The sequence below is a fragment of the Pristiophorus japonicus genome, chromosome 3 (genome assembly GCF_044704955.1).
Source record: "Pristiophorus japonicus isolate sPriJap1 chromosome 3, sPriJap1.hap1, whole genome shotgun sequence".
Taxonomy (NCBI): Eukaryota; Metazoa; Chordata; class Chondrichthyes; family Pristiophoridae; genus Pristiophorus; species Pristiophorus japonicus.
Window position 1 is genome coordinate 193,721,836 of NC_091979.1, and position 24,427 is coordinate 193,746,262.

The window sequence follows — 24,427 nt, forward strand, 5'->3', positions numbered from 1 at the left end:
AGGAATAAAAACAACAAATACCTTTTCAGGTAGAAACCTTTTGTCAGAACAAATCGGTTGAAGATTTTCTGTTTTTGCGATGCAAAGTTTTATACAAATGGCACACGTGTTTCAGGTTTGAACAGACTTAATATTTCTATTTTCCATTTCTCAATAGATATTTGAAAGGATGTTAAAGTGCGATAAGGTTTATGAACGGAGCAAGCAGCGCATCAAATTGAGGGATGTCGGCTATTCAGGACTGATCATGCTGCTGAACGATGTCACTATTACTGTGTCCCTGGTCAAGAATCTCTTGCAGCAAGTCCTACAAGCAGGTAAGTGAAGAGCTTTTTGAATCAGTAAAGGGTTGAATTACACAGAACAGATAATTGATTGCCACTTGTGGTACAGATGTGGTATGGAATGAAAGCTGTTGTTGGGGATACTAGAAACTTAGCAGTATGGCTTCCTGTTGGCACATGTTGGTTTGAGGTTCTGGACTCAAACTATTGATAGTCCACCGATTCAAACATCCACCAAGAAAATACTACTTTTGGAAAGAACTCCCAGCAGTGTAACAAAGAGATTGGTAAACAAAATCTGGAAAAGACAGCCATCCTGTGATTTTCTGATCATCAAAAGATAGTTTAAAGGATATATTTTTCACACCTAAAGCGTTAGATGGTGGAATAGACTGCTCTCTAGTACTACCAATGAAGCGTGTACAAAAAGAGGCAGTCAGATTACCTGATTATATTGACTATCTTCCCACATACTACCCATCATTCCCCAGCCAACAGGATGGGGCGAACATGTTCTCAAGCCTCAGTCAGTGCTGCTCTTGAATTAACTGCTTAGAAAGTATTTAAGAATGCATAGGGTTGTCTTGTTCATGGATGCTTCATATGTATTCTACCACTATGTATTTGTGGCCTAGAGCATTTGTATACCATTTGATGAGGTTTGCAGGCCATTTTTCCCCTACCTCTTTTGGTTGTTTGCCAATCCTGATTGGGAAGGTGGGCAGTATACCTGGTTTCAGACCTCTGCCTATGGTTCCAGCGTGACCAAGGCTGGGAATTCAACATCCAGGGGGTATTCAATATTCAGGAAGGATAGACAGAAAGGAAAAGGAGGTGGGGTAGCGTTACTGGTTGAAGAGGAGATTAACGCAATAGTAAGGAAGGACATTAGTTTGGATGATGTGGAATTATTATGGGTAGAGCTGCGAAACACCAAAGGGCAGAAAACGTTAGTGGGAGTTGTGTACAGACCACCAAACAGTAGTAGTGAGGCTGGGGATGGCATCAAACAGGAAATTAGGGATGCGTGCAATAAAGGTACAGCAGTTATTATGGGTGACTTTAATCTACATATAGATTGGGCAAACCAAACTGGTAGCAATACTGTGGAGGAGGATTTCCTGGAGTGTATCGGGGATGGTTTTCTCGACCGATATGTCGAGGAACCAACTAGAGAGCAGGCCATCCTAGACTGGGTCTTGTGTAATGAGAGAGGATTAATTAGCAATCTTTTGTTGTGCAAGACCCTTTGGGGAAGAGTAACCATAATATGGTAGAATTCTTAATTAAGATGGAGAGTGACACAGTTAATTCAGAGACTAGGGTCCTGAACTTAAAGAAAGGTAACTTCGATGGTGTGAGACGTGAATTGGCTGGAATAGACTGGCGAATGATATTAAAGGTTGACGATAGATAGGCAATGGCAGATATTTAAAGATCACATGGATGAACTACAACAATTGTACATCTTTGTCTGGCGTAAAAATAAAACGGGGAAGGTGGCTCAACCATGGCTAACAAGGGAAAATAGGGATAGTGTTAAATCCAAGGAGGAGGCATATAAATTGGCCAGAAAAAACAGCAGACCTGAGGACTGGGAGAAATTTAGAATTCAGATGAGGAGGACAAAGGGTTTAATTAGGAAGGGAAAAATAGAGTATGCGAGTAAGCTTGCAGGGAACATAAAAACTGACTGCAAAAACTTCTATAGATATATGAAGAGGAAAAAATTAGTGAATACTAATCTATAACTCTTGCAGTCAGAATCAGGTGAGATTATAATGGGGAACAATGGCAGACTAACTGAACAAATACTTTGGTTCTGTCTTCACTAAGGAAGGCACAAATAACCTCCCGAAAATACTAGGGGACCGAGGTTCAAGCGAGAAGGAGGAACTGGGGGAAATCCTTATTAGTCAGGAAATGGTGTTAGGGAAGTTGATGGGATTGAAGGCCGATAAATCCCCAGGGCCTGATAGTCTGCATCCCAGAGTACTTAAGGAAGTGGCCCTAGAAATAGTGGACGCATTGGTGGTCATTTTCCAACATTCCATGGACTCTGGATCAGTTCCTATGGATTGAATGGTAGCTAATGTTACCCCACTTTTTAAAAAAGGAGGGAGAGAGAAAACGGAATTATAGGCCGGTTAGCCTAACATTGGTAATGGGGAAAATACTGGAATCAATTATTAAAGATGCAATAGCAGCGCATTTGGAAAGCAGTGACATGATAGGTCCAAGTCAGCATGGATTTATTAAAGGGAAATTATGCTTGACAAATATTCTAGAATTTTTTGAGGATGTAACTAGCAGAGTGGATAAGGGAGAACCAATGGATGTGGTGTATTTGGACTTTGACAAGGTCCCACACAAAAGATTAGTGTGCAAAATTAAGGCACATGGGATTGAGGGGAATGTATTGACGTGGATAGAGAACTGGTTGGCAGACAGGAAGGAAAGAGTGGGAATAAACGGATCCTTTTCAGAATGGCAGGCAGTGACTAGTGGGGTACCGCAAGGTTCAGTACTGGGACCCCAGCTATTTACAATATATATTAATGATTTAGACGAAGGAATTGAATGTAATATCTCGAAGTTTGCAGATAACAAGTTGGGTGGCAGTGTGAGCTGTGAGGAGGATGCTAAGAGGCTGCAGGGTGACTTGGACAGGTTAGGTGAGTGGGCAAATGCATGGCAGATGCAGTATTATGTGGATAAGTGTGAGGTTATCCACTTTGGTGGCAAAAACAGGAAGGCAGATTATTATCTGAATGGTGACAGATTAGTAAAAGGGGAGGTGCAATGAGACCTGTGTGTCATGGTACATCAGTCATTGAAAGAACATAAGAACATAAGAATTAGGAACAGGAGTAGGGCATGTAGCCCCTTGAGCCTGCTCCGCCATTCAATAAGATCATGGCTGATCTGGCCGTGGACTCAGCTCCACTTACCCGCCCGCTCCCCGTAACCCTTAATTCCCTTATTGGTTAAAAATCTATCTATCTTTGACTTGAATACATTCAATGAGCTAGACTCAACTGCTTCCTTGGGCAGAGAATTCCACAGATTCACAACCCTCTGGGAGAAGAAATTCCTTCTAAACTCGGTTTTAAATTGGCTCCCCCGTATTTTGAGGCTGTGCCCCCTAGTTCTAGTCTCCCCTACCAGTGGAAACAACCTCTCCGCCTCTATCTTGTCTATCCCTTTCATTATTTTAAATGTTTCTATAAGATCACCCCTCATCCTTCTGCACTCCCAACGAGTAAAGACCCAGTCTACTCAATCTATCATCATAAGGTAACCCCCTCATCTCCGGAATCAGCCTAGTGAATCGTCTCTGTACCCCCTCCAAAGCCAGTATATCCTTCCTTAAGTAAGGTGACCAAAACTGCGCGCAGTACTCCAGGTGCGGCCTTACCAATACCCTATACAGTTGCAGCAGGACCTCCCTGCTTTTGTACTCCATTCCTCTCGCAATGAAGGCCAACATTCCATTCGCCTTCCTGATTACCTGCTGCACCTGCAAACTAACTTTTTGGGATTCATGCACAAGGACCCCCAGGTCCCTCTGCACCTCAGCATGTTGTAATTTCTCCCCATTCAAATAATAATCCCTTTTACTGTTTTTTTTTCCCAAGGTGGATGACCTCACACTTTCCGACATTGTATTCCATCTGCCAAACCTTAGCCCATTCGCTTAACCTATCTAAATCTCTTTGCAGCCTCTCTGTGTCTTCTACACAACCCGCTTTCCCACTAATCTATGTGTCATCTGCAAATTTTGTTACACTACACTCTGTCCCCCCTTCCAGGTCATCTATGTATATTGTAAACAGTTGTGGTCCCAGCACCGATCCCTGTGGCACACCACTAACCACCGATTTCCAACACAAAAAGGACCCATTTATCCCGACTCTCTGCTTTCTGTTCGCCAGCCAATTCTCTATCCATGCTAATACATTTCCTCTGACTCCGCGTACCTCTATCTTCTGCAGTAACCTTTTGTGTGGCATCTTATCGAATGCCTTTTGGAAATCTAAATACACCACATCCATCAGTACAGCTCTATCCACCATGCTCGTTATATCCTCAAAGAATTCCAGTAAATTAGTTAAACATGATTTCCCCTTCATGAATCCATGCTGCGTCTGCTTGATTGCACTATTCCTATCTAGATGTCCTGCTATTTCTTCCTTAATGATAGTTTCAAGCATTTTCCCCACTACAGATGTTAAACTAACTGGCCTATAGTTACCTGCCTTTTGTCTGCCCCCTTTTTTAAACAGAGGCGTTACATTAGCTGCTTTCCAATCCGCTGGTACCTCCCCAGAGACCAGAGAATTTTGGTAGATTATAACGAATGCATCTGCTATAACTTCTGCCATCTCTTTTAATACCCTGAGATGCATTTCATCAGGACCAGGGGACTTGTCTACCTTGAGTCCCATTAGCCTGTCCAGCATTACCCCTCCTAGTGATAGTGATTGTCTCAAGGTCCTCCCTTCCCACATTCCTGTGACCAGCAATTTTTGGCATGGTTTTTGTGTCTTCCACTGTGAAGACCGAAGCAAAATAATTGTTTAAAGTCTCAGCCATTTCCACATTTCCCATTCTTAAATCCCCCGGTACGTGAGGACAGGCTAGTTCCAGAGCTGATGGAGGGTGTCCAGGTAGTCTGGTGGCGGCGCGTTGCCCGGTGCTGGCAGTGGGAACCCGGTTGGCTTGAGTTGCCTGCTCTTGGGACCTTTGCCGTTGCTCCTAGCATCGGGCAGAAGGTAGGCATGCAGGTACAGCATGCAGTTAAGAAAGCAATTGGCATGTTGGCCTTCATAGCGAGAGGATTTGAATATAGGAGCAGGGAGGTCTTGCTGCAGTTGTTACAGGGTCTTGGTGAGATCACACCTTGAGTATTGTGTGTAGTTTTTGTTATGTCTTTAGATGCCCTGATAATGACTCCACGAGGCAAAGTATTGCACTTGAACTGTAGTGACCTTAGTCTGTTTAATATAACTCCAGAGTGAGGATACCACATGGTGGACTCCCTTTTATACCTGGGTACCTCGGGTGTACAGGTGACCCGTGGGCCTCCACTAGTTGCGCCCTCTGTTGGTGCCAGCATAGTATATACATTGTGAACCTTGTTGATGGTACCTCCGGTAAACAAGTCTCCATCTTAAGCAACTATACTGTGACTACACAGAGAATATATCTATAGTATGCATATATAACATCACTCTTCCCCCAAGTCTTTTGTGCCAATACCTTTGCACTGTGTGCTCTGGCTTAGCTCTCTCCCTGTTAACCCCCATATCCCTACTGCCACAATGTTGGGTAGTGGTTACCAGTTGGGATGGTTCGATGATGCAGTGGGACTTAAGTGGGTTCCGGGTGTGGTCTATGTGTGTGTCCATGGCTACATGCATCCATTTCCCCCCCCCCCCCCCCCCCCCCCACATGTAGATCATGCTGGTGGCTCATCACATTCATATACATTCAAGACCAGAAAAGGAAATTTGCATTTACATCATTGCATTTATGGTACAGTTGTGAGGCAAGTACATTTTACTGGTGAGATACATTGATGGTACATCTTTGGGATCAGTGCTGGGGTCAGCACCGGTACGTGAGGACAAGATAGTTCCAGAGATGCTGGGTGGTGTCCAGGTAGTCTGGTGGCGGCGCGGTGCCCGGTGCTGGCAGTGGGAACCCGGTTGGCTCGAGTTGCCTGCTCTCGGGGCCTTTGCCGTTGCTCCTAGCGTCGGGCAGATTCACAGATGCCTGTGACCTCCCTGTCCTCCCCTTGCGCCCCGGGTCGCTGCAGCTCCCAGAGGAGCAGTCGTCTAGCAGTGCACAAGGAACTGCTAACTCTCTTGCCTGGGCGTTATTTGGTTTGGTATCCTGCTGGTCCTGGTCGCAATTGGGAGAACCGCCGAGGGTGACTCCTCGCTCCCGGGCGTAGCCTTGGCGGCGATAGGGCCTGGGGAATGCGCCTCAGCGCAGTTTGCTCTTTCAGGCTCGTGACGGTTGTTGCCATCGGGTGCCTGAGAGGTGGAGCCGATCAGGGGCAAGGTATCTATACCGGTGCCGTTGCCCTCCTGAGATCGCTTGCTTTGCAACTTGTCTATTTTAGCTACTTGTGGCCACACTCTGTGGTGCATCTTCCTGGTCCCAGTGGCGCAGGCTACAGCATCGAGTAGCCCGCTGGACCTGTGTGCTTCCGATGGGTGTTTGCCCGCTACATAATCAGAATACAGTTGAAATCCTGCATCGCACAACGTTTCATTGCTTATTGTAGATAAACTGTAGCTCTGATCGCAATCGCCCGACTTTTCTTTGCTTATTACATGTATAAAAGTCTGATCATCAATTACAAGCTTTACATTTAGCTCACAGTTGTTATTACATTGTGTGAGAATGTGGGACTGTCCCTTTAAGTGTGGTGGGTTGCTGGCCTCCTTTAAGAGAGCCTTGCTATCTTTACCCCAATCCTCTCGTCGCTTGGCACCACGTGTTGCTCCATCATCACTGTACCTCATGGTCTGGCCGCCGCCATCTTTTCCTTCAGCGCTTCACCTCGTGATTTGGGCGCCATCTTTCTTCCATCCACGATGTCGGCTGCTGTGATCCTCTTCTCCCCGGGATCTGCCACTGAGGCTGGGAAGTCGCCTTTGGATCCGATTTTCTTTCTCTGGAGTCCTGCCACTGGAGCCTGGAAGGTGCGTTCGGGTCGTCTCAGCTGATCATCTCCGTACAGTCGTGCTGAGCGGTCTGTGCCTCGGCTGCTGTGCTGGTCTGCTCTCTGGTGCCGGATCCAACCTCAGGTGGGGGCTTGCTTTGCCTCTGAGCACGGGACCGTCGATCGCTGGAGATATGAAATCTTCCCAGCTCCAATGGATCTTCTCCATCCACCAACTTCCGAGTAGCGTTGGTCCATCACCTGCAACAATCCACAGTGGTAACTTGTGCACCGCGCCACCATAGAGTACCTTAACATTCGCAGTACCAACGACAGGGATGAGTTCATTGGTATAAATGAGCAGCTTTGCTTGAACTGGGACCAACTTGGGTCGTTCAGTTTGATTGTCATAGCCTCTCAAAGGCTTCTTGATTAATTACTGACTGGCTCGCCCCCGTGTCCACTTCCATGAAGATTGGAGCGCCATTTATCTCGACTTCCATTCTCAACGGGGAACATTCTGTGGTGCAGGTTAATCATTCCGTACACCTCATCGTGGGGCTGAGCTGCCTCTCTGACCGCTTCTTCGTAATCGGCGCTGGATTCATGGAGTCTGCAGACTCTTCATCAACATGGAGAGTCCTATTTCTTTTACACATTCGCTGGAGGTGACCCTTTGTGCTGCACCCTTTGCACACATAGTCCTTAAAATGGCAGTATGGGGCTAACCGATTAGCCCCCCTCTGTGGACTCAGAGTTAAGGGGCTCGGGGGTCTGTTCTCTCTCCCCTGACGAGATTCACGTTCTACAGTCCAGCCTCTAAAAGACGCCATTCTGTGCACAGTACTTGCCGGGTTTGAGTCCTAAGGATGAGTCATTTGCCTAGAGCTGCAGGTCGAGGTCATGAATGCCTGGCTCATGGTGATGGCCTTCTACAGTGTGACTGTGGTATCCGCAGATAGTAGCCTGTGAAGGCGGCCCTCGTGGCTGATTCAGATGACAAAGCTATCCCGCAGCACTTCGGTGAGGTGTTCGCTGAAATCACACAGTGCCCGCCAGCCTCCTGAGGTCTGCAGCATATTTTGCGATTTCCTGGCTTTCGGGCCATTGGTGTGTATAAAACCGGTGTCTGGCTGTGAGGATGCTCTCTTTGGGCTTGAGTTGTTCTTGGATCAGCGTTACAAGCTCCTCGTATGCCTTGGTCGTTGTCTTCGCTGGTGCCAGCAAGTCCCTGACGAGGCCATAGACAGTGGGCCCACAACTGGTGAGCAGGATAACTCTGCGCTTATCAGCCAGCATGGCCGGATCATCGCCTGTCAGGTCGTTTGCTGTGAAGAAATGGTCGAGCCTCTCCACAAAGGCTTCTCAATCATCCCCATCAGCGAACTTCTGCAACGTACCAAAGTTAGCCATTTTCGAGTGAAAGTCCATAATCTCATCACCAATTGTTGTCTTTAGATGCTCTGATAATGACCCCAGGAGGCTAAGTATTGCACTTGAACTGTAGTGCCCTTAGTCCGTTTAATATAACTCCAGAGTGAGGATACCACATGATGGACTCCCTTTTATACCTGGGTACCTGTGGTGTACAGGTGACCCCTGGGCCTCCACCAGTTGCACCCTCTGGTCGTACCAGCGTAGTGTGAATCTTGTTGATGGTACCTCCGGTAAACAAGTCTCCATCTTATGCAACTATACAGTGACTACACAGAGAATATATCTATGGTATGCATATATAACAGTTTTGGTCTCCTAATCTGAGGAAGGACATTCTTGCTATTGAGGGAGTGCAGCGAAGGTTCACCAGACTGATTCCCAGGATGGCAGGATTGACATATGAAGAAAGACTGGATCAACTCGGCTTATATTCACTGGAATTTAGAAGAATGAGAGGGAATCTCATCGAAGCATATAAAATTCTGACGGGATTGGAAGGTTAGATGCAGGAAGAATGTTCTCGATGTTGGGGAAGTCCAGAACCAGGGGCCACAGTCTAAGGATAAGAGGTAAGCCATCTAGAACTGAGATGAGGAGAAACTTTTTCACCCAGAGAATTGTGAACCTATGGAATTCTCTACCACAGAAAGTTGTTCAGTCCAGTTTGTTGGATATATTCAAAAGGGAGTTAGATGTGGCCCTTTCGGCTAAAGGGATCAAGGGGTATGGAGAGAAGGCGGGAGTGGTCTACTGAAGTTGCATCAGCCATGATCATATTGAATAGTGGTGCAGGCTTGAATGGCCTGCTCCTGCACCTATTTTCTTTGTTTCTATGTTTCACAGGAAGCAGCTGTTTATAAGGTGAGCGAGACAGGTCAAATCATCCTTCAGGGATTTTCAAGTTTTGTTTCCTTACCTTCTGAGAGGCGTGTCCTCTTCTGAAACGAATCGTATAACCACACATTCTGTGTATAATTGGAACCATGAAGTGAAATGCAATGCAATACCGTGTTTCTTTTCTCTTCTTCCATTTCTTTCAGATTCTGTGGTGAATTATAAAGACCTAATGGCTGTGGTGCACCTAGTACATAAAGCGGGAATCAGTGTGAGGCTTGCTGCTTGCAGAAAGGTCAGTCCTCCTGTTTTGTTTGTGATTCACATACCCTTTGAATTAAGAAAAACAAATTACTTGCATCACAGAAAGGAGAAAAAAGTGAGAGGATGCATTCACTTTCACACTGAGACGGGAAAGTGTCGGTCCTGATTCAGTTGATCTGCTAAGCTCGAACCATTTCCATGACAATTACATTCCTCATTCCTGAATTATGCATATTGAAACTATGTTTGGGAATAGGCGCAGTGTGTTAGCAAACTGTGCTATGACAATTGAATTACATGTTATTTGGGCAGGCAATAAGAGGCCAGGTAAATGGCGTAGTGTATGTACGTATATGGGAGAACCCAGAGTGAACCAGGTGTAACGAGTAGGATGAACTGGAAACTGAAGTTAAAGAGATTGAACACAGGCTCCTTCAGAGTGCTGAATCTTGAGGTCACGTGCTGAAGAGAGAGGGCTTGATAGACTGTTGCCTTTTTACCAACGATTAAGGAGGGGGGGAAAGAAAATAGCAGGCACATAACTTTTACCTGCAAAGAAGACCAAGGAGGAAGACCTCGATCCAACTGACTGAGATTTTATTGAGTTTTGTGAACATCACGTAACTGGCTAAATCACTCACAATGCAACAGCTCTACAAACCTGTGAGCATACTCACACCTCGGGTAGGTGTGAAGATTGTGCCTGTGTGTGACTTTATTTCAAAAAAGAACACCAGGTACATGGGTCAAGGATGGGTAAATGGTCTAGGTGAAGAAGCAGAAGAATGCTGCACTGTCCAGTTTCAAACTAACTGATGGTGCAGAGATTGCTGGCAGTAGAATTGCTATTTAGCCCTGCAAACTTGCATTTAAGTTAGAACCACTAAACCTTAAGGTCACAAATGCCCTTATAGGCCCCAAGTTTCCACATGATTTGCTCCTGATTTTTAGGAGCAACTGGTGTAGAACGGAGTATCTTAGAAATCGGAATTCTCGTCATTTAGTTTGCTCCAGTTCTAGTCAGTTAGAACAGTTTCACTTTGGAACAGAATTTTTTTTTCAAAAGGGGGCGTGTCCGGCCACTTATGCCTGTTTTCAAAGTTTCGTCAGTGAAAACTTACTCCAAACTAACTTAGAATGGAGTAAGTGAAGATTTTTGTACGCTCGAAAAAACCTTGTCTACACTTTAGAAAATCAGGCGTAGGTTACAAATCAGGCGTAGGGAATGGTGGGGGGGGTTTTAAAGGGAAGTTTACAAACATTAAACACTTCAGTTTTACAAATAAAGAGCTATCATCAATAATAAATGATAAATAGATCAATAAATCAACCAATAAATCAATCAAAAAAAATCAATAAGAATTTTCTTTTTTAAATCAATAAGAAAAATTTTTTTTTTTTAAATCAATAAATAAAACATTTTCTACTTACCGACTGCAGCACCGGGAGCCCTCCAACAGCATGCTGGGATGCCCCCCCCCCCCCCCAGTGTGTCTCTGTCAGTGTCTCTATCTCTCTGTCTGTCAGTGTCTGTGTTTCTGACAGCGAGGGGATGGGGGAGCAGAGGGAGGAGAGGGGATGATGGGGGGAGGGGATGATGGGGGGGGGGGGGAAAGGAAAATGAAGGGTGGGGGGGGAAGGAGATTGGGGGGGGGGGCGGGGGGAAGGAGAAGGGGGAGGGAGGCTGAACGGGCCGGGCCCGAGACTTCGGGCAGGGGCAGGGCCCGTCCCCAGCACCAGATTTGCAGGTAGGTGGCGTTGGGTCGGGTCGGGGGGATGGTGGGAGGGAGGTCGGTTCGGTTCGGGTCGGGGGGAGGGAGGGAGAGGGAGGTCAGGTCGGGGGGGGAGGGAGGTCAGGTCGGATCCAGTCCGGGGGGTGGGAGGAGAGGAGAGAGCGGGAGTCGGGTCCGGTCCGGGGGCGGGGGGCGGGAAGCGGGAGTCGAGTCGGGTCGGGAGGTAGCAGGAGCTGGGCGTGGGAGGCAGCCTTATTCACGCAGCCCCAGTGAAGCCATTCGGCCAGGGCTAGGGGCTGCGTGCTTTGGGCCCCTCCCACACAGTTTTGGCCGCCTGGAGCTACTGCACTTGCGTGCCCACTGTAGCGCATGTGCAGAGGTCCCGACACTGTTTTCAGCGCAGGGACCTGGCTCCGCCCCCTACAGCTCGTGCTGCGCCGCGCTGAGGGCCGAAGACCTGCAGGGAGGTGGAGAAATTGGAGGGGTTTTTTTCGGCGTACTTTGTGGCGCGAAAAACGGGCGTTCAGGTCGGGACTGCGCCATTCTAGGCGCGGCTCGAAACTTGGGCCCATACTGTTCAGAGTGTTCGCACAGAGTTGTCATAAATGGAGTTCATCGTAAACAGAGTGTAAAAGTTGGAAATTTGGTGAGGGTGGGAATTCAGTGCATGTGGGGGAAGGAGGTGCTGCTTTTTGCCTCCAATACTTGTAGTGATTTGTGTAAGCTTGAGGCAGTAAGTATTTAAAATAGATCTGCAGCTCCCATTTAAGCCGCTCAATAACGTTCAAATGGCAAAAAGCGCACATGCGCGGTAATTTGATTGGGACGTGCAGACTCTTAAAGGAGCCACGCACCCAAAAAAATTAGCAGGAACATTGGTCTGCAGTAGATGTCTCTGCCTCTAATCTCTCCAGCTCAGAGTCATTGAGCTGAAATGCAAGTTGGAGACATCCAGAAATTAAGGGAGTGGGAGGGGGAGGAGTATCTGGACATTTTGCTCCAGACCTTAGTCACCGCTCTGAGAGGTGCAGGATCCGAATGGGGTTGGTATGACTGATAGTGTACATCGTAAGAGGAACCCAGATGAGATAGAGAACAAGGATCCGCAAAAAACAATCCTATCCAACAGGCACAATGTACTTTCTATCTTTGAGGATAAGGATAAAGACTATCGGAAGGACGCCAGAATGCGGACCATGGCACCTTGGAGCAGGAGGCTATCCAAAGTGGGGGGGAGGAGGGGAAGCGTAATGTGGTAGTTGTGAGGGATTCAATAATTAGGGGGACAAATAGCATCCTTTGTAATCAGAATAAAGAGTCCCACACGGTATGTTGCCTACCTGGTGCCAGGGTGAGAAACATCTCAAACCAGCTTGAAAGAATATTGGAGGAAGTGGATCCATTCGTTGTGGTCCGTGTTGGGACCAACAACATAGGAAAGAGTAAGCAAGAGGACCGGTTCAGTGAATACCAGGAGCTAGGAGATAAATTAAAGAACAGGACGCCAAGGGTTATAACCTCTAAATTATTACCCGAGTCACATGCAAATTGGCGTAGTGATAAGTAGATTAGGGAGGTAAACATGTGGCTGAAGGAGTGGTGTGGGAAAGAGGGGTTCCATTGTATGTGATACTGGCACCAGTATTGGGACAGGAAGGAACTGTACTGTTGGGACAGGCTCCACCTGAACTGGGCTGGGACCTGGAAAGGGCAAATAGGGCAGTCACAAGGACTTGAAATTAGTAAATGGGAGGAAAAGGTAGTATAAATAATAGTTCTAAAACAAACAAAAGGGAAGAGAGCAGTCGGAAATTGTGCTTAAGGCACTACAGGTAAAGGGAAAACTAAAAGATGTAAAGTAATTAAATCAGGAGGGAGAAATAAGAAATGTATGAGTAAAACATTCGAGCAGAAGGACAGGTTCGGGTAGGTGGCCCAAATAAGTGTTCTTCATACAAACATTGAGTATAAGGAATAAATTGACTGAATTGCAGGCACAAATTCAACTTGGAGGGTATGACATGGTAGCCCTTACTGAGACATGGCTGCAAGACGGTCAGGACTCGGAAGTAAGTATTCCAAATTATAAGATCTGCAGGAAATATAGGAATATTGGTAGTGGGAAGGAGTAGCACAAGTTATTAAGGATGAAATCACTTCTATGATGGGAGAGGATATAATGAGAGGTAAGCAGGCAGTGGAAACTTTATGGGTAGAATTATGAGATAGAAAAGGAATTAAGACTAAATTAGGAGTTGTGCATAGCCTGGTAGTAGCTATGAAATGGTAGAATGTATAAATGCAAAGATTAGACAAGCATGCAGAATGGTTTTAATGGGGGATTTTAACTTTCATATAGATTGGGATTTAGCAAACTAGCTCATGTCAGAAAGGTAGTGAATTTCTTGAGTGTTCAGGCTAGTTTACTGCAACAATATGTCCAAGAATCAACAGGAGGGCAGCCCATTTTCAATTATGTAATGAGCCAGATTTGGTTAACAGTCTAATATGGTGTGTGAACATTTATCTAATAGCGATCATAATCACAAGTTCAACCTAGTGTTTGAAAGGAAAACAGCTACTAAGATTCTAGATTTAGGTAAGGCTGACTTCAGTGCAATGAGGCAGAGACTGCCCAGAATAAACTTGGCAAATCTGTTAATGGGTAAACCGACAAGATCAGTCGAAGCTGTTTTTAAAAAAAAAAAATAATAATAATTTAATGTGATGCAGAACCAGTTTATACCCAAAGGGGCAAGGGCTCTACTTGCCAAAAAAACAGCCATGGACATCTAAAGAGGTAAGGGACATCATAAAACTAAAAGAAAGAGATACAAAAAGGGAGTATGAAAAGAAGCTTGCAAGGGATATCAAAATGAACACCAGAAAGTTATAATTATATTAGGAAAAAGAGGGTAGTTAGGAGGAATGTGGGCCCCATGAAAATTCATAATGATATTGTCAATGAAAATAAGGAATTGACAGGTATGTTAAGTAATTACTTTGTGTCAGTATTTACAGTAGAGGAAGAGGACATGATGCTGGGCATCCTAAGGAAACTAGTATTGAATCAGGGATGGGATCTTAGCAACATTAACATAGTAAAATAACAGTATGAAGAAAATAATGTCACTAAAAAGTGACAATGCCCTAAGACCCGACCAGACCAGGTTTCCATCCCACGTTTTTAAAGGAAGTAGCTGACAACACTGCAGATGCCCTAACTTTCATCTTCCAAAGTTGTAGTGGTGTATTTAACATAAGCACTCAACATCAGGTCTAGGTTCGAAGATTCAAATAATCTTTATTTTGCACCGGTGGGGAGCCCGCCTGCTCGTTTGTCGGTAGCCAAGCTTCTCCGATGATACAAAGTTCCAAGCAATCTTTTATGCACTAATGATGCATGTCAGCCTCATGCACAGCCCTCCTATGCCGTTTAATTGGCCCAAAGTCCGCGTGCACAATTGCTGATTGTGTGACGCGAAAGGAATTTAGTCAATCATTCGCCTATGTCTCACACCAGATGGAGTTTCTCCAACGTGTTACCTCTGACCCCTTGCTCTGTTTAACTGCCTCTCAGGGCCTCTTGTGGTTCAACAGTTTGGCTATTTGTAATTGTCCTCAGGTTACACAGCTTGCAACAATTAAACATTTTGACATGTTATTCTCAGCGTTATCGCTTCTGCCCTTTAAGCAACTTAGAAAGCTGACCACTACAAAAGCCTTCTCAGCTCTTTTTAGTTCTGAGACCATTCTTATCCCTTTAATTATAGCAGAGCTCGAAATCTCCACTTCAATCCCCATGTTTGGTACTTGGTTACCCAGCCCAAGATTACCAACATAATTCTACTTCATTCTGTGTCCCCTGCTCCATTCTGTGGTGATCAGCCGCGCGGTTTGAGGGACTCGGGACGTGACCTAAATCTCAAAGTATTTCACGGTACTCGGCTAACAACTTTCGCTGTTCCATAATTAAAGCTTTTGCTTTCCCTCTCTCTTGTCTCTTTCTGCATGCCATGCATAACCCAATTTCCCCATCCGACAGCTAGCCCTAACTGTATGACCACCAATACGTGAGAGGCTATAGAAATCCACGGATGGATATTCACATTCATCCCATCTCAGGTTGTTTAAAGTGATAGTCTCGATGCATTCCTCTCTCCGTGGAAATAGGTATCGATGGCCTATCTTGACCACAGCGTTAGGCGTAAAACAGAAATTAGTTTGTGGGATCGCACATATGACATTACCATGCTTGTACTCATTTTCCTTGGTAGATATGCAGTACATCCCATCATCCTTGGCTGCCACCTCAGTCCCTCCCTGACTAAGGGGGCCGATTTCCACCGTGCAACTAACCGTCTGAGTGAACCTGCACGCTATCGTTGCCCTCCTTCTATGGGGTGTGTACACACTATCACATCCAAATATTGCGTGCAGCCGTCGAAGTGCACCCCTTGGAATGGTCCACTTAGTTTCACCGCATATGGGGGCATATCGTGGAATAAAACTTGGGATTGACCTGGTATCTCGCCTATATTCTGTACTGCCCACAGAGGTTCGGACTCCGCGCCCTCTATCTGTGGGGTAGCTAGGACTATACCTATCAATTTCACTTCTCTGATAATACAATTACTTGGGGACAAGAACACTTGTGTTGCGAACATCGCAGAGGGTCCTGTCCATTTAATCAACTGCTCATTACTTATCCAATTGGGTACTTTTCCTTGTTTCATCTGATTTACATTGTAGCGGATATTCCCTAGTAACTACGTGCCATACATTACACATATGAGTTCTTTATGCATTTCTTGGGCTCAGACATGTAGTTGCGCACTAATCTTATTGATAGTCTGGGCATGGGGCTCTAGGATGATCTCGACTTGCAGCATTTGTCTGGCGACCTTGTCCCCTGTTTCTGACAACTGAGAAGTCAGACCGGTTCCCCTTAGTAAGAGGGTTCTTAAGCGTTGGGCTAAGTCTTGGACCTCTTGGTCTATACTGACTATGTCAGATGTGTTGATGGTTGCCACCCCTGGTGCATACCCTACTCCTGCCATCTCTAGTACGCCCCTACTTTTCCTGTTTAACCGTCCTTGGAATCCTTGTACTTGTTTCTCCAACAAGTTTTCCCTTAATCCCGTGGTGTGGCGATCACATCGCTTAGGTAAAGTTATCCCCCTAACATTGAGGGCAATTTTAACAATTCTGTGGGATACTTCAAAATACCCCACTTTCCTGGTTCGTTTCATCACCAGGCCTCCCTAGGCTGCTCCTGTTACTTCAGGACAAGGCAGAGGAGCTGGTAGGGCTGGTCCACATCCTCTCTTTATTCGGTATTTTCCATTTCTTTGCTGACATCATCATCATAGGCGGTCTCTTGAACGAGGATGACTTGTTTCCACATGATTTGGCAGATGTTTCAATGAAGGACCCGATGTTCCAGTTCTGAACTCCAGTTGAAGGGGTGAAAGATGCCTGTGCGTGGATTTTTTTAACGTGTGGTGACCGTTGCACATCAGCCACCATATGGGCTTGACAGAGCTAGGCCTTTATCCAGTGGCCAGGGTTAACCAGGACGACTGGAGACCTACTCTGCTGCACGGACCTAGTGCGCACACATATCGCAGTGTGGGCCGGCACGTGCTGTCCCTGGGCCCTCGGCTCTTCTGGGCCCTGTACCCTTATCTGTCGCACATCTACCACGATCTCTCACTGCTCCTCTGCCACAAACCAGTGCAGCAATACTGAAGCACTTTAAGAGGATGTGAACATCAAAATTAGGAAAGCTTAATTTTTTTTAAATTTACTATATTCTGGGGAGATTCTCGATTAGAATATGGAAAACAGAACTCTACTACAGGTATTTAAAAGAACTCTGGAGACATACCTGAAATCTATCGACCAGTCAAGTTTAATACCAACAGGAAAAACGTAGAAAGTATGTTGAGAGATCACACATGGGAATGTATAAGTGAATGTGGATTTAAAAACAAAACATTTTAGGAACAGGAAAAGGATATATATGGCCTTTAGGTTGAGCTCAAATCCATCTTCTCGCCTTGTCCCTCTTTTTATTCAGAAATGTATCTAACTGTCTGTTGGACTCACTTATATATGTACTTTATTGGTTATGCATATTTGCTTTATTAGTTCTGCACGATCTCTGCTTTTTGAATCCACGTAAAGCAACACCACGTATATCAATAGCATTCATTACAATCATTCTGTACTCCACACACATACACCGCTATCAACATACACATCCCGGAGTTGCCATCGAGGCGCCAAGACTAGACATTTAAGGGTCACCGTATCTACTCGTAGCGTCTTATTTCGGATGAGCTTGGGCGCATAGCCCCCATCGAAATACCAATCGACATATCCCGCGGAATTCCATTTTAGTACCACCCTAAATCCAATATTCCCTGCCCCCGCCAGTGGTTGGAACATGATCTCTGTCCCATCTTCAAAGCTTGCGCCATCCACTCATCGCACTTGGAGTTCAATCCCGTCATTCACGCATAGGTGCCCATCACGGTCACACCCCTCCAGATAATATAATATAGGGACCTACCCCCACTGGCGAGAGTGAGAATCATCCAATGAGTTATTGCTATATCAATTAGCCTGTGGATTAAAGCATACGCTGGTCGTCACCAGGAGTTATTATTTCTTCTTATCCTATCCTAACTCTTCCCTTTCTAACCGGTCCTGCTGGTACGATCAGTGATCCAGCAGACCCATATCCTGTTGTCATCCATGATTATATCTGCGGGTGCATCTGAAACAAAATAGTTAAGACATCTACTAGTCGTCTACCTGCGGTTTGATTTAACTTCGACTGTCTCCTCGGCCTTATACCTTTTTAATTGGGTCCAGTGTTTCCATCTACCCTTACCCTTCATGTCCACACAGGCGCATGTATCACTGGTCAGGATTACTTCATACGGTCCGGTCCATCTGGGGGCGAACCCCGCTCGCCCAGGTCCTACCTGAACGAACACTCGTCGCCCACCGCCGGTACAGATCCTACTGGTCCCTTATTCTGAGCTTCCTGGTCCTTAATAGTCTGCTGTTCCTCTACCTCCAGTCGTAAGTCTCATAACTGCTCGCCTAAGAGTCGCACATAGTTTAGAATGCGATCCCTTATTGGACACAAGTCCTCACTACTGGTAGATATGCCTTCTGGTAGGCGCATGGCCCGTTCAATCGCAAGTTCGTACGAGGTCAGTCCAGTTGTCCGATTTGGTATTGCCCGAAGGCGCATTAGTATAGATGGGAGGACACCTACTCACCGCCGTCCTGTTTCTGTAATGGCCTTGCCTATGTTTTTAACGTACGATTCATTCATTCTACCATTCCCGAGCTCTGAGGGTGTTATGGGATGTGGATTCGCTGCTGAACCCCTAACAATTGGCAGGCTTCCTTCATGACCTTTCCCGTGAAGTGTGTACCCTGATCAGAATCTATCTGAAGGGAAACTCCCCACCGGGGAATTATATCGTACGCGAAGATCTGGGCCACGGTTCTAGCGCTACAATCTTGGGTGGGGACTGCCTCCACCCATCGGGTGAATTGATCTATCACTACCAGACAATATATCTTTCCTCGGCTTTGGGGTAATAGTCCCGTAAAGTCGATCTGTAAATTCTCCCACGGGCCTTTGGGTCATGGCTGGCGTGCCATCTTGACCCTTATTGATCTTCCTGGATTATATTGACCACACACTATGCAACGTTGGCAATGCTTGGCTACGTCTCTTCCTAACCCGCTCCATCACCAGTCCCTACTCATACTATTCCGCCCTCCATGGTCAGGTATATGGTATACATTCAGCAGTTCCGAATGAATACAGTTAGGCGCTACCACCTGTCGATCCTTCCTCCATATTCCATCCCCTCCTTTTACAGCTCATTTCCTAGTCCACAATTCTTGTTCTTCTATGCCTGTGTCCTCCTGTAGTTTGTGTATATTTATTTCTCCAGGTCCTATGGCGGCTGCTGCGATCATAGTAACTGGTTCCATATCTGCAGCTTCTTTGGCAGCCTCATCTGCTAACTTATTGCCTCTTTGCTGGGCATCTTCAACCTTCCTGTGGGCTTTTATCTTTATCACTGCTGCTTCCGCAGGTGCTTGGTTACCTTCTACTAATCGTCTAACAATAATGTCGTGTTTTATGTGTCCTCCTCCCGAGGTTACGTAACCGATCCTACTCCATGCTGTCATTCAGTCATGTACTACTCCAAACGTGTACCGGCTATCGATATATATATTAACTCTTTTTCCCTTAACTAATTTTAATGCCTCGGTGAGGGCCACCAATTCTGCAACTTGTGCTGATAAGTTTCCCTCCAATTCTCTTTTTGCTGCAATTTTTCTGTCTTGATTAATTGCAGCACAATCTGTATCGGGTACTCCATTTATATACCTGCGTGATCCATCTACATATAAGGTTTGGTCCGGGTTCTCCATGGGTTCATCCAACATGTTTCCCTTTATGTCATCTATTGTCAGTTGACATTCATGTGCCTCTCCCTCGGATAGTATAGAAACATAGAAAGTAGATGCAGGAGTAGGCCATTCGGTCCTTCGAGCCTGCACCACCATTCAATATGATCATGGCTGATCATGCAGCTTCAGTACCCCATTTCTGCTTTCTCTCCATACCCTTGATCCCTTTAGCCGTAAGGGCTACACCTAACTCCCTTTTGAATATATCTGACGAACTAGCCTCAACAACTTTCTGTGGTAGAGAATTCCACAGGTTCACAATTCTGAGTGAAGAAGTTTCTCCTCATCTCGGTCCTAAATGGCTTACCCCTTATCCTTGGACTGTGACCCCTGGTTATGGACTTCCCCAACATCGGGAACATTCTTCCTGCATCTAACCTGTCCAAACCCGTCAGAATTTTATATGTTTCTATGAGATTCCCCCTCATTCTTCTAAATTCCAATGAATATAAGCCTAGTCGATCCAGTCTTTCTTCATAAGTCAGTCCTGCCATCCCGGCAATCAGTCTCGTGAACCTTTGCTGCACTCCCTCAATAGCAAGAATGTCCTTCCTCCGATTAGGAGACCAAAACTGCACACAATAGTCGAGGTGTGTTCTCACCAAGGCCCTGTACAACTGCAGTAAGACCTCCCTGCTCCTATACTCAAATCCTCTCGCTATGAAGGCCAGCATGCCATTTGCCTTCTTTACTCCCTGCTGTACCTGCATGCTTACCTTCAATGACTGATGTACCATGATACCCCTTTTACTAATCTGTCACCATTCAGATAATAATCTGCCTTCCTGTTTTTGCCACCAAAGTGGATAACCTCACATTTATCCACATTATACTGCATCTGCCATGCATTTGCCCATTCACCTAACCTGTCCGAGTCCCCCTGTAGCCTCCTCGCAGCTCGCACTGCCACCCAGCTTAGTGTCATCTGCAAACTTGGAGATATTACATTCAATTCCTTCGTCTAAATCATGAATGTATATTGTCAATAGCTGGGATCCCAGCACTGAACCTTGCGGCACCCCATTAGTCACTGCCTGCCATTCTGAAAGGACCCGTTTATTCCGACTCTCTTTGCTTCCTCTCTGCCAACTAGTTCTCTATCCACGTCAATACATTACCCCCAATACTATGTGCCTTAATTTTGCACACTAATCTCTTGTGTGGGACCTTGTCAAAAGCCTTTTGAAAATCCAAATACACCACATCCACTGGTTCTCCCTTATCCACTCTACCAGTTACATCCTCAAAAAATTCTAGAAGATTTGTTAAGCATGATTTCCCTTTCATAAATCCATGCTGACTTGGACCGATCCTGTCACTGCTTTCCAAATGCGCCGCTATTACATCTTTAATAATTGATTCCAACATTCTCCCCACTACCGATGTCAGGCTAATCGGTCTATAATTCCCCGTTTTCTCTCTCCTTTTTTAAAAAGTGGGGGTTACATTAACTACCCTCCAATCCATAGGAACTGAACCAGTGTTAAAATGACTACCAATGCATCCACTATTTCTAGGGCCACTTCCTTAAGTACTCTGGGATGCAGACTATCAGACCTTGGGGATTTATCGGCCTTCAGTCCCTTCAATTTCCCTAACATCATTTCCTGACTAATAAGGATTTCGCTCAGTTCCCCCTTCTTGCAAGACCCTCGGTCCCCTAGTATTTTCGGGAGGTTATTCGTGTCTTCCTTAGTGAAGACAGAACCAAAGTATTTGTTCAATTGGTCTGCCATTTCCTTGTTCCCCATTATGAATTCCAATGATTCTGACTGCAAGAGGCTGACATTAGTCTTCACTAATCTTTTTCTCTTCACATATCTATAGAAGCTTTTGCAGTCAGTTTTTATGTTCTCTGCAAGCTTTCTCTCATACTCCATTTTCCCCCTCCTAATTAAACCCTTAGTCCTCCTCTGCTGAATTCTAAATTCCTCCCAGTCCTCAGGTTTGCTGCTTTTTCTGGACAATTTATATGCCTCTTGGATTTAACACTTTCACTAATTTCCCTTGTTAGCCATGGTTGAGCCACCTTCCTTTTTTATTCTTAGGCCACACAGGGATGTACAATTGTTGTAGTTCATCCATGGGATCTTTAAATGTTTGCCATTGCCTATCCACCGTCAACCCTTTAAGTATCATTCTCTAGTTTATCCTAGCCAATTCACGTCTCAGACCGTCGAAGTTTCCTTTCTTTAAGTTCAGGACCTTAGTCTCTGAATTAACTGTGTCACTCTCCATCTTAATGAAGAATTTTACCATATTATGGTCATTCTTCCCCAAGGGGCCTCGCACGACCAAATTGCTAATTACTCCTCTCTCGTTACACAAGACCCAGTATAGCTTGGCCTGTTCTCTAGTTGATTCCTCGACATATTGGGATAGAAAACCATCCCTTATACACTCCAGGAAATCCTCCTCCATAGTATTGCTACCAGTTTGGTCAGCCCAATCAATATGCAGATTAAAGTCACCCATGATAACTGCTGTACCCTTATTGCAAGCGTCCCTAATTTCCTGTCTGATGCCATCCCCAACCTCCCTACTACTGTTTGGTGGTCTGTACATAGCTCCCACTAACGTTTTCTGCCCTTTGGTGTTTCGCAGCTCTACCCATATAGATTCCACATCATCCGCGCTAATGTCCTTCCTTACTATTGCGTTAATCTCCTCTTTAACCAGTAATGCTACCCCACCTCCTTTTCTTTCCTGTCTGTCCTTCCTGAATATTGAATACCCTTGGATGTTGAGTTCCCAGCCTTGGTTACCTTGGAGCCATGTCTCCGTAATCCCAATTACATCATATTCGTTAACAGCTATCTGCGCAGTCAATTCATCCATCTTATTACGAATGCTCCTCGCATTGAGACTCAGAGCCTTCAGGCTTGGTTTGTCCCTTTGTCCTTTTAGAATTATGTTGTAATGTGGCCCTTTTTAATACCGTCTGTCTAATTCACTCGGCCATCCCTCACTATCTGTACTGACCGGTCCTTAGGTATGAGGACCGCTTCCCACGCAGCTCTTCGGCTGCCTGAAACGGACCGTAGTTTACCAGTATTCAATAACTCTACTAGGGTATGTTGCGTGTGTCTGGACATTACCACTGGTTCGCAGACCCTGACTGCCCAGGCTGCACAGTCTAACGCAGCCACACACCAGGCCATTCCACTGACCACTGGTGTTTGTTGCGTGGAGTAATACGCTATTGGTTGCATATTTCCCCCATGCTCTTGTACCACCACAGCATTAGAGAAGTTGCCTTCTATGTTGCAATGTACATGGAAAGGTCGGGTTATATTTGGGAGTCCCAGGGCCGATGCTGATACTAAAGCAGTTTTTAGTTCGGTATATGCTGCATCTTGTTCCGGTTCCCATTCTATTTTATCCGTGGAGGCCTTCACTCCCTTCACCAGCTTCTGGATGGGTTCTGCAATAGCGGTGAAATGGGGTATAAAGTTCCGGCAATAATTAAACAGTCCGAATACCTTTTGCATCCCCCTCACTGTAAGTGGTTTTGGCAAGCCACTTATGGCTGCCTTTCAGTCCTTGGGTAGGGCTTTGGAACCTTGACTTATTTCATGTCCTAAATATTGCATCTGGGTGAGTCCTACCTGAGCTTTCTTGGGGTTCACTTTAAAGCCAGCTTGTTCCAAGTCCTATAGGGTGCACAACCGTGCTCCCATATGCTCTTCTTGACTTTCAGACACGATCGGATCGTTCACATACTGCATCAGGATGCTTCCATACTGTGTCAAATCTACATCCTTAGGTGCTTGACTCATTACCTGGTGAAATATATTGGGATTATTGTGGAATCCCTGTGGGACTCTTGTCCAAGTGTATTGCCGGTTCCCCACTATAAAGGCTAACGTATCCTGGGACTCGCATGCCAGGGAGATCGACCAGAACCTGTTGGCTATATCTAGGACCGTGAAGATCCTGTGTTCGGGTTTCAAGCCGTTGAATATGGTTGACGGTCTGGCTACTATGGGATGATCTCTCGGGGTTACTTTATTTAGAGTCGTATAATCAATAGTCAGACGTTATGATCCGGCCATAGCGGGGAATTGGTAGTGGAAGTGGCTGCTCTCAACACTCCCTGTTCTACCAACTCTCATACTACCTCCTGCACCACCATCCTCGCTTCAGGTTTTATGGGATATTGTCGATGCGCTTTATGGACAGGGCCTTATAATCGGGTCAGTTTTTACCCGTCCACATTCCTGTTTTTTACCCGCCCACACTCCATTAACAGCTTCGCACAGTATTCCCCATTTTCCCTCTTTAATCCAGTTTCTCCCCAAGGGTTTCACACTTCCTAGTTTTGTTGCATATGGGACAAGACCTCTGGGTCCTTGCCCCTCGCTACCTCCTCCCTTTGCCCAACAATCCCTGGCCTCATGTCTGGGCTTGTAGCAATTGTGACATTGTCTCGCTATCTTTTTTGAGGCTGTACACTCATTACGCCGGTGCCCCCAGGTTTGTTACAGTTGTAACACACTTCGGGTTTCCCGACCACCCCCACTGTCCCTAATTCTTCCTCAGCGGCCACCTTTATTTTTTGTTGGTTGTTTAGTTCGGTTGCCTATCGTACTAGGTCATCATACATTTGCATTGTGACTAACCCAGTTTTTAATATGGCTTGGTGGGAGCTGCTCAATCCGTCTTTGTACATCTTTTGAAAAGCT

At 45.7% G+C, this 24,427-nt stretch overlaps 1 protein-coding gene across 6 annotated transcripts in view; it reads left to right on the forward strand.

Moving 5' to 3' along the window:
- Positions 1-24,427, forward strand: part of nbeal1 (neurobeachin-like 1) — a 503,417-nt gene that overhangs the window by 301,126 nt on the left and 177,864 nt on the right. For all 6 annotated transcript variants that reach the window (XR_011592710.1, XM_070876167.1, XM_070876168.1 and 3 more), the window contains 2 exons: positions 158-317; positions 9,438-9,526. Coding sequence is in view for 5 of the 6 variants with exons in the window: in XM_070876167.1 (XP_070732268.1) it covers positions 158-317; positions 9,438-9,526 (249 nt within the window). In the remaining variant the exon portion in view is untranslated. The remainder of the gene's footprint in view (positions 1-157; positions 318-9,437; positions 9,527-24,427) is intronic.